Source organism: Conger conger, chromosome 9 (genome assembly GCF_963514075.1).
Source record: "Conger conger chromosome 9, fConCon1.1, whole genome shotgun sequence".
NCBI lineage: Eukaryota > Metazoa > Chordata > Actinopteri > Anguilliformes > Congridae > Conger > Conger conger.
In genome coordinates, this window is record NC_083768.1 from 34,338,569 (window position 1) to 34,353,481 (window position 14,913).

The 14,913-nt window shown below is 43.6% G+C and overlaps 1 protein-coding gene across 2 annotated transcripts in view; it reads right to left on the reverse strand.

The window, feature by feature from the left end:
• Window positions 1-14,913, reverse strand: part of nebl (nebulette) — a 52,329-nt gene that overhangs the window by 22,068 nt on the left and 15,348 nt on the right. For both annotated transcript variants that reach the window (XM_061255207.1, XM_061255206.1), the window contains exon 3: window positions 7,709-7,793. In XM_061255207.1, coding sequence (XP_061111191.1) covers window positions 7,709-7,793 — 85 coding nt within the window. The remainder of the gene's footprint in view (window positions 1-7,708; window positions 7,794-14,913) is intronic.

Here is a 14,913-nt window from a genome sequence, read left to right on the forward strand (position 1 = left end):
AGCTGCTGTTGCTGATGATGTTCAGAAATAGTTTTCTCAGTGTTTTGGGAGTTCACAGTCACTGTGGAAAGAACATTAAAACAGTGAACAATCAATTCCTGAAAGTGTCATCAGCAGCATCTTGCAAATAATGACAACTGAGAATTATATGATACACTCATCCCAAGTGAACTGGTATAACAAGACAAACATTTAAAACAATATATGCAGTCAAACAAAAAGTTACCCACAGACTACTTTCAGATTATTACTTCATACTGAAAATGCATACATTTCAAAATATTATAAAGTAAAGCACATGTATAAAACATTCTTTTTCTGAAGAAGGAAAATATCCTGGCCATTTCCCAGTAATTCTAGCACTTACAGCACTTTATTATTCAAGGAGGATTTCAAGTTTCACTTCCCTGAACCATTACAGACACCATGATCAGACCATCCTGCGACAGTGCAAACACACTTTACTCTTTCTCATCTTTCCATGGTGTAGATACAGCAAATCAGTGCAAATACACTGCAGCATACTAAGCTGTACCTTCTTCACTATTGCTGGTGCAGATGCATTTCCTAATCATTTCAGGGCATTTCCTGCACTGAAAATGAAACATTACCTAACTGGCCAGGAGACAAATGGTTAATTATTATCCAGCTGATTTGTTTTATAGTTGCAAAAAAATACAAATTGAAAATCAGAATTGTTAATCCATTTTCACCTTTATTTGTTCTTGTACTCAGTGGAATCCACAGCCCACAGCCCACAGCCATCTTTGATGACTCATTGGCTTTTCTTGACACATTTACCCTTTAAATAACAAGGATTTACGAATTCAGATGGTGCTTATGGCACCTCAGTGAGAATAATGACATGGAAAGGAGCTCAATATGAGGCCAGAAAAAAACCTGCCCAAAAAAACAGTCCTCGAGCCTGCATGAGTCCTCTTTGACTCCTCGCCAATGGAATAGAAACAGCCACACACCCAGCTTATTAAGAAGTTTGCTTACTTCAGTTGTCAAATTAAATTTGATGTGCAACTCAAAATGTCAAAGTGCCCGAGAACCCCAGTGAACCCAAATGAATTATGAAAACTTCAGCGAGGTATGTTCAATTAATTTTTCTGTGAAGAGATAGAAGATGCAGTTGGGAGGAAAGACTGCAGAAGAGACAGCATTTCCTAGCCCGACTTCAATGTAGCTAAGATTCTCTCCATTACTTTACATTTATTTGAAGATTGTATGGCCATTCAACAAGATCACATAAAAGTGATGCTGTCTATTCGGAGTAACAGAATTTCTATTGAGGAGTTTATATATTTATATGTTTATTTTATATGATTATTTTATACTGGACACATTATAAATGATGAGCAGCATATAGCACCCCATCTGTGAGGAGAAAGTTCTGGCTTTGAGCCCTGTTCCTAAACCACTACCCCACACTGCCCTCATAAATACACAAGCTATATTTAATTTAGAAAAAAATATTTTGGCTTCACTTGTATTTGCTAAGGGTGGGACATTTTACAATTTTCTCAAAAATGTTTTAAGCTGATTTGTTCTTGTGTTTACTCCAGTACTCTTCATTGTTTTTGTGCCTAAAGCTGATTTTACAGTAGTAGGAGCAAACCCACCTAAAGACATCCAGGGCATTTCCTTCGGTGTAGGCGAGCCCACGCAACAACACTCATCGATCAAGTTAAAAGATACCAGGCATGGCTCTACCATTTCTGCAACCTTCCATGAGATTCCTTTGTGTCAGGCGTATGTGTTTGTGTGTGTGTGTGTATATATACACACACACACACACACATATATATATATATATACACACACACACACACACACACACGGCAAGTGTAGAATCTCATGGCAAGTATTCGTTTACTTGAGTAAACAGTCCCACCCCGAGTATTGGCTCATTCACAGAGCCAAAGGCAGGAAGTTTTTCCGTCTGCTTTCGTTTTGAGCACAGTCCTGCACGCACGTAAATCACACAATGAATTTCGCCCGAAAAGCAGAAATATGATGCTAGCTGTAACGCCCTTTCATCGTGCCACCAACTAAGCCGTTCATTTCTTATACTTTGCTCTTTCTCCCATCTTTTTTATTTGAGAAATTTCAGTCAGCAAATCACCTCGAAATGAAAGCAATTTTTCACCGGTCTTATTTGCGTCTGAGGCATGAGGGAAGATGACTGTCCGTGGGTCACAGAAGCAGGGCGCTGATATGGATCAGTGCCAGTGCGGCTTCATTCTTCACTCGCCGTTAGCATTAGCTGTGGGCGAGCACTTCACAATGAGCAATCCTTTACTTCCTCTCCTGGGCCTGCTCCCTCCGTGATTTCCACATCTCTTTCCTGACCCTCCAGTGCCAATCCCACATGCATTACCTCCACAGTAACAGCCCAGAAATCTGAATTTGAGCGCAGGATTTCCATAACAATTATAATAGGATTAATGGAGAAGGGAGAAGGGACCTTGCCTGTGGGAGTTTCTCCAGATCAGCCCTATGGAGCGGCGAAGTTTTTACAGAAATGCTAATGTAAGATGCTAACATGATTTAGCCCAGTGAACAGGGTTGAGGGCTGCAGCAAGGTGCAGTTGTTTCTAACCATGCAAGACATGCTGTATGCTGTGCCTCAGTTTACCATCTGATAATGGGCCCTGATAATCTGACAATCTATTTTGGACCTGGCCATGAGGCAACACAGTGGATTACAAACATGTATATCTCAAAAAGGAACCAAAAGTACAACATTTACAACACATATTTATGCAATTTCACTGGCAGCTTATAATATAAGTTCCAGAACACGTCAGCACACAGCATGCTTATGTGACCAGATCTACGTAGGTTAAAGCTAGTTTTAACCTACCGTTAAACGATACTGCACGATACTGCACATAAAACAAGATCAATTTCTCTTCAATTCTGTGTAAATTGGTCTTCTGGGCCAGAACTGTTTACCAAAGGTGTATTTTTCAAATACATCAGGGTCAATAAAAGTATACATTCACAAATGCCAAAGCATGCAAATGTATGTGATATAGCACAAATCCTCCTTTGCAGAGAGTCAATGTTCACATTTTATTTTACTTAGCTTGGAAGCCCAGGGGTAATGATAGACAGACGGAAACTGCATGCTAATGCTAATCCCATCGTAAATCTTTCAACAAAATGTGTATAACATATAAATGAAGGGACTACTACATTGATAGAAGCATACATTGTCAACTTACACAATGTATGAATGTATGAATGGCTAGTACACTTATAAACAGTAGTTTATCAATGATTACACAAACAATCAAATCGGGAATGGCCAAGACAGCCCACGTAAAGGCAAAAATAACAGCTATTTTCAAGCAACAACATTACTGTGAACACCGTCAAGGAAGGGTACCTATAGCTAGTCCTGCTTTTTACACTTATTGTTGCTTAGCTTCATTGTCATTATAATAATAAAGATGTACACCAAAATATATTATATTTTATCTAAGTAAGGTCTAAGAGGAATGGCATGTCTAAGATTAAAAATGCTATGTTTTGGCCACATTTCCAGTTTCTACACCACTGTGCAACCCTGGAGGTGTCAGGCTTATATTTCCAAAACAGCTTCACGTCTTCCATATTTACAGTGCTGACCGGGAAGGCTTGTGTGTTCCCTGTGCTTTTTAAACAGGCGGGCGGGTCAGTTGGCAGAGCATCTGTGTCTGGCTGTGTGGGCACAGATGGCACTGAGGGCATGCTGTACTGACCTGTGGGGCAGGGGTGGGGGTGGGGGGGTAGAGGGGGGTTGTGCTTGATGGGCTGGTCAGTCGGGTGACATGCAGAGTGACAGTGTAACATAGTGGTTAGGAAACTGGGCTTGCAACTCTAAGGTTGTGGGCTTGACTCCCAGCTGTCATTTGTTACACCCTCGTGCCATATACTGAACCTAAATCACCTCAGTAAAATATCCAGCTCGATTGTATGCACAAATAATGTAAGCAGCGCAAGTCAATCGGTACTGTATGAGAGTGTCTAATAAATATCCAAAAGGTAACGTAAGCAAGTCCAGCAGGCTTGTGAGCAGCCAATCACTGATGGCCTTCTACCAGGAGATCCAGAATGCAGGAAAAGACAACAGTCCAGAGAAACAAGGAGAGATCGATCCTCCTGAGTCATAACGGCCCAGCAGAGAAAGCTAGCACGTTGGTATTTGCCTTCTAACAGTAATTTTCACCTACAGTGGAACACTGATCTCTCCTTTCAAGGCTTAACGACAGAGACAGCTGGGACATCAATATCTCCATGATTTCCAGACAGATGGCACATCGACACCTCCCATCGAAAACCCCAAAACAGATCCACGAGAGAACAGAAACATCGCCTACACAAGCATTATTAAAAAGCCTGAGATAATAAATATCAGCCAAGACTACAGATCACAGACTACAGTCAGTAACTACATCAAACACCATCCAATTAGCTGAGCAGCTTCCCAGGGTCACTCAAGCTGCATTAACACACCTAGACCTCCCTGTTTTTTCATTTATAACATAAATTGATTCTTAATCAATTACAGGTTTTTGATCAACAGGATCAACAATGGTGTCCTGCATATCACCTTTCCCCCCATTTCAATAACAGGACATTTAAGGTGGACGCATACACATTGGTCATTAAACCAACATTGTATCAAGCTTACCGAAGCACCGCATCGGTTTAGAGATACAAGTAACGAGTCCTCAAACTTGTTATTATTTACAAATCTTGTTTTGGTCTATGGAGGTGGGGAGGGGTAAATTAAGGAAGGTTGTCCATTAAGCAGGGCGGGGTCCTCAAACTTGTTATTATTTACAAATCTTGTTTTGGTCTATGGAGGTGGGGAGGGGTAAATGAAGGAAGGTTGTCCATTAAGAAGGGCGGGGTCCTCAAACTTGTTATTATTTACAAATCTTGTTTTGGTCTATGGAGGTGGGGAGGGGTAGATGAAGGAAGGTTGTCCATTAAGCAGGGCGGGGTGTGGCCGAAGAGAGAGAGAACAGTGACCCCTGCTGCAGAGGTGGTGGCAGCGCCAAGACTGGAGGTTCGGGGGGACCCTGGAACTGGCAAGGGAAGGACCCCCGCATACATGGCAGCACCACCCCACTGACCCCAGCGGGACTCGAGGGGAGACCGTCGAGCAGACAGCTGTCCCCCTTCTCCACCAAAATCCCACAATCTGCCGCCCCCATTCACCCTGGCATGAGCCACATCCCATATACCAGCATGCCTTCTGTCATGCCAAACAATAACAGACCTTGTGCTAGTCTCACAAGAGCAGAGACACAGCACATGTCACTACATCAGTGTTTAAAATAAAACTGAGGTGAATGTACACAAGGATGGGTATTGCTGATTTACTAGAAAGGGAGCGTGTCTATGTTCCCACAGCTCTATGTTCCCACAGCCCTATGTTCCCACAGCTCTATGTTCAGTTGACTTCACACTCAGCAGGCTGCTTGCATGGGACCTGAAGAAATCCAGTGTATGTTTGTGCAATTTAGACACAGTACACGTTCAATTATCTATAAGTTTTTAATGAACAAGCAAACAAGCGAAATAAGAAAAAAAAAAAACACTATTTATGCAGTTCACTTAAAACTGGAAAGGGCTCTACATCAGTACTTTTCAACCTTTTATGTGCCAGGAACAGGCATCTGCAAGTGCTGTCCTTTGAGGACTATTTTGACATCTAAATATATAAAGTTCAGTTTACACGATCAATAATAAACATTTAATTTTGAAAAAAAATTAAATCTTAGAAATGTGGGAACATAGGGCTGTGGGAACATAGGGATGACCCCACTAGAAATACCACTCCTTCAGAAATGGGTGTACTCCCCATCAGTGACTGAATACTTCAATGTGACTGTCTCCTGATGAACACTGTATGTTGTCACTCTTAAAGCCACTGTAAGAAAGGGGAAGAGGCTGTTGGCCTCGTGGCAGCAAATTGTCTCATGATAAGTCACAACTTTGAGTGCATTATTGCAATTATACAACAGTTTTACCAACATGTTTATGAATAAATAAAACGTTTTTTTACAGCAACTCAGGTTCAAACTTATGCTATTTTAACAACAGAATGGAGCACTTCTGAAATGTTGCTAGGTTACGTATCTCTGATACAATTAATCAATGGAACATAAACATAGCGGTTTGATTTTGCTTAGGAGTGACTTGACATTTAATAATGCCACTCTAATGTCTCTCAGTCAAGCACAATGTGAGGTCAGAACAAACAGTTTTATAAATCCCGGTTATTCACTATGCCCATTTTAATAAGACAGCATTCTACCATCCAAAATATCCATGGTTCTAAATACCATAGATATATGTGGTTCAATTTTTATACTGAACAGAATATTTTCTTGTTAAGTCACCATGATGATGACCACCTACCACACCTAATGATTACACTACAGAACAACCATTGATAATAACCAAGCTGGTATAATCATTAATGCCGGACTGATGCTTAAGGCCCCTTTAAGCATTTTCACATGCTCTGAGGTGATGTACAAGCGTTCTATCTGAGAAACCTGCGAGTACCAGACCATACTCCTGCATTCATAGGTCTATTTTCTGAAGGATTACACAGAGGAAGTGTTTTTGGAATCCAGTCAGCTTTTCAGATTAAACATTTGGTGCTGAAATAACATAATTACTGTTGGCTTGATGGGGCACACTGTAGGTGGGGGTAGGTGTTAGAAGAGAGGAACTCGTATACAAGAAGGAAGGTGCTATCACTCTGACCACCACTGACTGCATCTGTAAAATGTGTGTTTCAATGAAATTGTAAATAGTGTAAACATAAGCATACTCTAAAGAAATGTATCTCATGGTTATATGTCATATTCAGCTGTAATAAATATGGAAAATATGAATGAACCATAGTGGGTGATTTGTGATAGCTGGAGATATTGTGATGGCTGATATATTCAGTTCATGTTTGAAATCACGCTGATTACCTGAGATTGCACTGTGCCAATGGGCCCTGAAGCCAAACAGAAAAAGGTGGGTTGATGTGTCTGGCATGCAAGGTTTGTGAAAAGGGATTTTGAACACAAGAAGTACTTCCTGCTGAGGACTAAATTCAGATCCTGAAGAAGAAGCCTGAGGACTTCCTGTCCAAGCTCAACATTATTGATTAAAACTCTCAGGCACCTCTCAAACATTTTACAAGTATAATGGCCTCTCTGTGTGTCTCTGAGTATAGTGCTAATGTATTTTGTTGGCAGGTGAAATACTGAGCTATTTAATTCTGTATGGATTCTTGGGACATGAACATCCCACACAAAGCAACAGCGCCAATGACAACCCGGCAGCTTCATTCCGCAGGCCAATGAATGCCCTGAGACCTACAACCGGCCTCTTCCTGTTTAAATGAGAGCACAGCTTATCCGCCTCTACTGCCACCCACTCACCCCTGCCTCCACTGCACCCTCCTGCCCCTGCCTCCACTCCCACCCTCCCGCCCCTGCCTCCACTGCCACACCCCCCGTCCCTGCCTCCACTGTGAGCCTCAGCCTCTCCACGCAGGACTATGCAGTCTGGAGTTGGCCTAGGCAGATGGTCCGGTCTGCACCCCACTGCGCCCTACCGCGCAGGCCCTGATAAATCATATGCTGACTGAGCGCTGAGATGGGAAGACTGCGCCGGGCCTGACAGCCTGTCTGCTCACCTGGCTCTGCAGCTCGCTCTGGTGCTTCAGACGCAGGTTCTCTGGGGTGTCTGCGACGATGGTGAACGACTGCTTCGGATAGTGCCTAAGAGAGGAAAAGAAAAGGAAAAGCGTGTACATCAGAGACCCTTCCTGTTACTCCAGAGCTGTGGGGCCCACACAGGGCTCAGCTGCACATCACAATGTGGATGTGACAGCCCTGCTGAAAAAAACAAGTTAGGTTTTCAAACAGCTGGTTGACCAGTTCAGACCAGCTCCCAGCTCGACATGGTCTAGCTGGCTGACCAGTTCAAACCAGCGCCCAGTTTGACATAGTTTCAAGAGGTATGTTTTGAAACCAGCTTAGAGCTCAGACAAGCTACCAGCACTAGCGGGTTGACCAGCTCATACCCAGCTAGACCAGAATATGACCAGATATAAAATCAAGCTGGCATGAGGTCAGTCACAAACACACAACTGGGGGATCCACAATTTCAAAACAAACTGGCAGACAGCACAGAAACTATTGAGTCAACTGTGCTTGGCCTCTGGCAGGTTAGGTTTTGAAGACCAAACATGGCCCAAACACAAACATTGTGCTCTGTGTACCCTGGCTTTGAAGGGTGGTGTGGGCGTAAGACACAGAGGCTAAGCAAAGTGCTCTCAATGTGGCCTGGCCACTGCTCAGCACACGATTACAGAGCCGATGGTCACAAAGGTGCAGACGTGCAGAGGTGCAGAGGTGAGTCTGCAAGGGAAGGAAGTTTAACAGGGCAGAGCTTGTGGGCACAAACGCTGATGCACGAGGACCTGCTAGAACCCAAGCTAAAACAGAGAACACAAGAACCTGCCAGAACCGAATATAAAACAGAGAACATGGGAACCTGCCAGGACCGAGTGAGGCTGTAAACACAAAAACCTGCAGAACCTGAACTAAGACTGAGAACACAAGGACCTGACAGAACCTGAACTAAGATTGAGAACACAAGGACCTGGCAGAACCTGAACTAAGACTGAGAACACAAGGACCTGACAGAACCTGAACTAAGACTGAGAACACAAGGACCTGACAGAACCTAAACTAAAACGGAGAACACAAGGACCTGGCAGACCCCAAACTAGGACTGAGAGCAGCAGGATGAGGGAGAGCTCAGCAGGCCTGGTGCACAGGATAAAAGCCTCTCATTGGCACAGCGTCAGCTGCCCCTGTCAGCTCCAAATAAGAGAGATGGCTCTGGCAGCACAGACCTAACTTGTTTCGCTGCCGTCTGTCTGGGCGGAACACAAGCCCCCTCTTTCTCTTTCGTAAAGAGCAGGGCAGTGCTCAGACGCACTCAGGAGAATGAGCCCATCTCAAACCTTTCACTCCTTAGCCAAGGCAGCACTGGAAAAATGTGACTGTGGAGGAACTGATCTGTCTGGCGTCTGCAGTTCTGTGGCACAGTTCTGTTTTTTTTTACAGAACACTTAGACATTAGGTCATGGTGCATGCATGCAGGAATTTGATAAAACGGCAATGCAATGCCTTCAAAGAGAGGACAGCTTGTAAGAGGTCTTCAAATTGTTCATTATGAGCTATAATATTATTAATTAAATCTATTTAAATCTTGAGAGTTCTGATAGAAATGTGCATGCATATGCCTGTATGTGTGAGACTGTGTGTGTACAAGCTTATATGAGCATGGATGGTGTGTAAGCATCTGTGTGTGTGTTTGTGTGTATGCATGTGTGTGCGTGCATGTGTGTCCGTATGTGTGTGTGCATGTGTAAGCATGTGTGTATGTGCATGTGTGTGTGTGTCTGAGTATGTGTGTGCATGTGTGTGTATTTATGAAGTAAGAGCCCAGCATGCAGCCCCAGCGATGGGAATGATTGCTGCTATAAAAGCTTCACAGCCCCAGTGTGGCTCAGCATGATCCAGGGCCTCAGCAGGTCTCCCTGAACCTGTTTCTGACACCCCTGTCACCAGCGCCTGGAACACTTTATTTAAGCAGTACATCACCCCAAATACATTTTCTCCTGAAGTACACCAGGGCATTCAGTCACACCCTAAATTAAACTGCACATTCCAGGCTCACATGACTGAGCTCCGCCCACAGCCACCACATCGTCATGCCAAAAAACAGAGCATACAGAAACTCTACACACCTGAGACACACTCCTGTGCACAACCTGCTGTGGAAGAACTGTCAGGTCATTGGCAGGGATTATGGTAAAAGAGGGAAGGCAATCGGACTGTGAGACAGTGAGGTGAAGCAGTCGCAGCAGGGCCCCAAGCTTCCTCCTGACAAATCCTCCAGGGCTTCGTACACACTGCCTGTCAGCGCCCCCGTGATGCAAGGCTCAGGCCTGCTAACAGAGTGGGGAACAGTAGGGGTTCCAGGGCCCTAATTGCATTCTAATTGCAGCCAGACAAAGAGCCATGTTAGTTTTACTATGTGCGTATGGCTGTGACTGCATTAGGCCCCGGGAGAGATCTTCTTACCGCTCGGCTGTGACAAGCACATGAATAGGCAGCCCTTCAACACAGCCACAGGTGCGACAGCCAAACAGCAGGGAGTAGCACTATCCCCAGAGAACAAGGTAGCCTCGCCTGTAAATGTTTGTAAGAATCCAGACCTCAGATGACAGCCATCACTGTGCTAAATCCCATTCTTTAGCTTAGTATTTCAAACCCTTTGAAGAGTAGGTTTTTTTGGAAAGCCAGTTTTTCCTAAATTCTAATCAGTGTTCTAGATCTACTTCGCTTTCAATTAGCATTAGTCACGGTCACATCAGCATTATAATATTCAATTAAAACATTCTAATCACGCATTTGCGATCTTACACCTAAAATAATTAAGTGCAGAAAACAGAATTGCTTAATTATACCAAATCAGCGTTCTTAAAAAAGTCTGCCTCCTTAGTAAGTGCCTTCTTATTACTCTGGCTAATTATTAAGCCTGCAATCCTCTTTCTTATGTTTAAAATGAATTAAAGGTAACCCCAGTATTTTTATGTACTGTAAAAGTCCAAACAATTTCCTGTGAAAAACACAAAAGCCATGGCATTTCATTAGGTGCAATCCAGTCGAGAGGGATTGCTTCCAGAGGGTGATCCTTATGTAAACTGACACATTGTCAATGAACAGCAATAACGATAAACAGGCCAAGGGCAGCTCATAGGTGAGATAAGGGTAAATGTATTATTTTACCCGCTCTGTTTCACACTTACAGGCCTCTGCTAAGGACATCCAGCCCAAGAAGAAAGCCCCTGCCCAGGCTTCCCAAAATAATGTCTCCGTGTAGAGGGAACAGCGCAGAAGAGGGGCTAACTACGGGGGCGGAATGCAGCGGGGAAGCCACATGAATCAGCCTCGCTTCACTGTACGTGTGGGGAGCAGTCCTGTGAGCCGCAGAGAGGGAGAAATCTTATTTAAAGCGCCTGTAATTCCATCACAACCACAATCAGCCACCCGGGGCCTGGTGTGAATGAGTCTTAGAATCTCAAAACAACAAGTTTACCGCAGAGAGCGCCGCAATTTAATGCTCAACCAAAACAACTATATACATATCCTGGGGCCTGTTCGGCAAAGCAGGATTTCTCAGTTAGCTGGAAACTGCAGTGTGTAGAACCCGGGCCCCGCCCAAATCTGGAACTTGGGCTGAAGCAAAAAGAGCTGCTCCAGGTTTTACTTAGTGTAGTTATCCAGCTAACTGAGTAATTCTGCTTCAGGAACAGGCCGTGAAAGGATCATTCTGAGGCCTGTAGCATGTAGCGATGATTAACCTTAGTGCTTATGTCAAGTAACCAGGAAAAGGGTGTTTTTGGGGCTGCTGGAGGGTCCATCCAGCTGAAATAATATCAACACAGTAATGTACCAGAAGGTCTGGAACTGAATCCAGACTGTGGCCACCATATTGTGATCAGTAATTCCCCCCCCTGTGGCCTGTCTGCACAGCTGCAGACATAGTGCAGTTCTCCAGAGCAGGGCTGCACAGCTCAGCTGCAGGACGCGCGTGGGGTGGGCTGACAGAGGATGCTAACGGACTGGGAGTGCCAAATAAAAGGAGCAGCAGATCGGGAAACCAAGACTGGAATAATGTCACAGCGGGGAGGGGTAGCTAGACAGAGACATTTTCTCCCAACACTTCCCCCCAGCACTCTGTCTCTAGTGCCGGCCCTTGACAGAGTGCCCTGTAACCTGTGCAGCACAAGCTCCTGCAGCAGTCGACCGCTCCGCCAGATGGTACATCCCAAAAACAAGAGTGCAGTTAGCCATCCGTGGCTGACCTTACGCAAAGGGGTTCCTTGTTTTTGAAGAACCTGTCTTACGCTAGACCATGGCTTCCTCTCAGAGAACGGCCCTGTTTGTTTAGTTCCTCTCAGAGAACAGCCCTGTTTGTTTAGTTCCTCTCAGAGAACGGCCCCGTTTGTTTAGTTCCTCTCAGAGAACGGTCCTGTTTGTTTAGTCTCTGCGCCTGTTCCTATTTGTATTTCCTCCTACAGCTGCTCACACTGACACAATGTCTGTCTGGGAAAGGAAGGGAAATATCAAAAGGGCTGGGAGTGGGGGGTAACAAAAATCGTTTGATGATCTTAGAGATGGATACTGCATCTCTGCAGAGCAGAGAGAGAGGGGGAAAGAGAGAGAGAGAGAGGAGGGGAGCGAGAGAGAGTAAGAAAGTGAGGGGGTGAATGGAGGGAGGCACCCTGCTTTTTATTTTTCCTTTGCCAAAAAACAGGGGAGTCAAAGCGAGGGACTCTCTCTCCCTTTTATGAAAAGGAGAGAATAAAGGGAGAAGCGGTTAAGCTCCAGTCCTCTCCAGGAGCGAGGAACAAGTGTTTTCCCAGCTGCGGCAGCAGCTTTTCATCAGGACGCCAGGAGACAAGGGGAGAAGAAAGGACCTCAGCGAAAACAGGAGAGCGCTCGTTAAGTAGGACTTCCTCTGGTTAACCCCGGGTTGGAGACGCGGTAATTAATTAGCAAGAGTTGTTGGATACGAAATGAGAACAGGTGCTGTACTCAACAACACTGCTCCATCACTGCTAATGCTCCACGCTAACGCTCTGCTGGTTTCATCATCAGTCACACAGAAACACTTGTTACTTACCTGAAATAAACACTCCTGCAACACTGTGCCGATTCCCTTTAGTTCATAGGCCAAAACATCCCACCAATTTCATTGGCCAGTGTGGCTTCATTGTCTCAGCTGCCAGCCCTTGTTTTGCAATTGATGGATTGAATAATTGTTTGACAAATTATTGAATAACTGTTCGACAATCCTAAAAAAAACTATGAGAAAATCAATGGAATACATAGACAAGGTGACCCTTGTGTTGCTGTGGTGACTGGATGCATATAGGAAACAAGGCATTGCCGTATTACTTAGCTAAGCTAACTGAGCTAAGGGCTATCTTGTAATACAATTAAATATACATTCGAATTATTAACCCATTATATAGCTATACAAGTACAAATATTTTTAAAGTAATTTAAAGTAATGTTTGCTCAAAGGCTCAAAAGGCACCCACCAAAGAATCAAGCCAACAACCTTGTGGTGTCAATCCTCAATAACTAAACACTGCTACAGCCAAAACATTTGGACATGAAACCGTCTGGCTATTAGGCCAGCCCTACTCCAGTGCAGTGCTCTAAAACAGAGCTGGGGTGAGGATGGGTTCTCAATCCACATGAAGGTCACAATATCACTGCTGACTCAGAGACACAGTAGTCTCTACCCCTGCAGCTCTGATACTGTAGCTTACTGGAATAGCACTGCTTACTGCAAAAGCTGTATGGCTTTAGCCCGCCCCTGCAGCATAAGTTCTGTTTACAGTAACCGAGCAGTTATAGATCCCCTGACATTTTACTGGCAAAATAATATTGTGGAAGTACTACCGCAAATTAGAGTTGTAACTGATGTTTGAGTGGACAGTCCACACTGTAGTTCAATAACCACCCATTTATTGAGCTCTGATAGGAAAAATACCAGCCCCTAACAAATGCAAATATCATGCATTCTATTCCGCACACCCATTCAACCCTTCTCCACCTCCTATTTGAACTGAGGAGATTGATATTTACATTACACTTTGGCATTTAGCAGATGCTCTTGTCCAGAGCAACTTAAATTTTTACATAAAATCCATTTACACAGTTGGATATTTCTTGAACAGATTCACAATATGTACGTAAAACAGCAGGGCTAAATGAGAAGGGTCAGAGATTTCATATTCCAGACTATTCTTTACACTTTCTTCACAATAAAAGCGAGAATTATAGTCAACTGGCTGCCGTGTCTATACCTCAAGAACATGGTAGGTAAGTATTTTCTTAGTTTGAATGATATCAGTATGAATGATGGAAGGAGATATGTTATTGAGAGGCATTCATTGGTTTTATGGATTTCAGTCTTGTCTAATAAAGAAATATTTAAAGGTAAACCGCACAGAAAATTATGCAAAGTGTACTGACCCACTGCTCATGAAATGTGAATGCAATATTGCTGTGTTAACCCAAGATTCAAATGGAAAATGTGGATCTTTTCCATTCTAATGAAATTATGCGGTCTTGCGGTTGGTGCTTATTTATGTGCATTAACACCCTGCTGTTAAACTAATTTAGTTCCACTGTGGAGGACTGCTGACAGACAGTTTTGCATGTTTAATAGATTTGTTAGGCTACATGTTGCGTGACTCTTAGAGACTTGCCAATAATTATTGTAATATTAATATGTTGTCTGTTTGATCTTTTAGTTTTTTTGAGCAGTATAGACTACAGGCACCTTGAGAAGCCTTGAGAAGCTGAATACAGAAGCTGCCCTCTATCCTGTTAAAATATAAAATCAGCATGTTTCATATCTATGTTCATGTCCTTTCCACTAAATCATCAAGCAGACTTTTTTCTTGTTTCTTTCAAAGTGTCAGTCAAACTTGCAGGGCCAGACAGAGGTGACACCTAGTGAAACGCTTTATAAAGCACTATTATAACTTTTAATTCCTTTTTGTATATGTCCAATAATGGGCCACAATGCTGTTGCACAATAACAATGCTTAGCAGTTGATAACAGGCATACAATCTAATTCTATACACACAGCAAGGGCTTGTCAGTCAACCCACAGACAAACATCTGAAAAGACAGTGACTGAGGCCCTAGCCACACAGTAACTCAGTGACTGACAACTGCTACACACAGAGGAGCTGAAGTATGAATCAGTTATTTTGGTGCAAATGTATGCAAGAC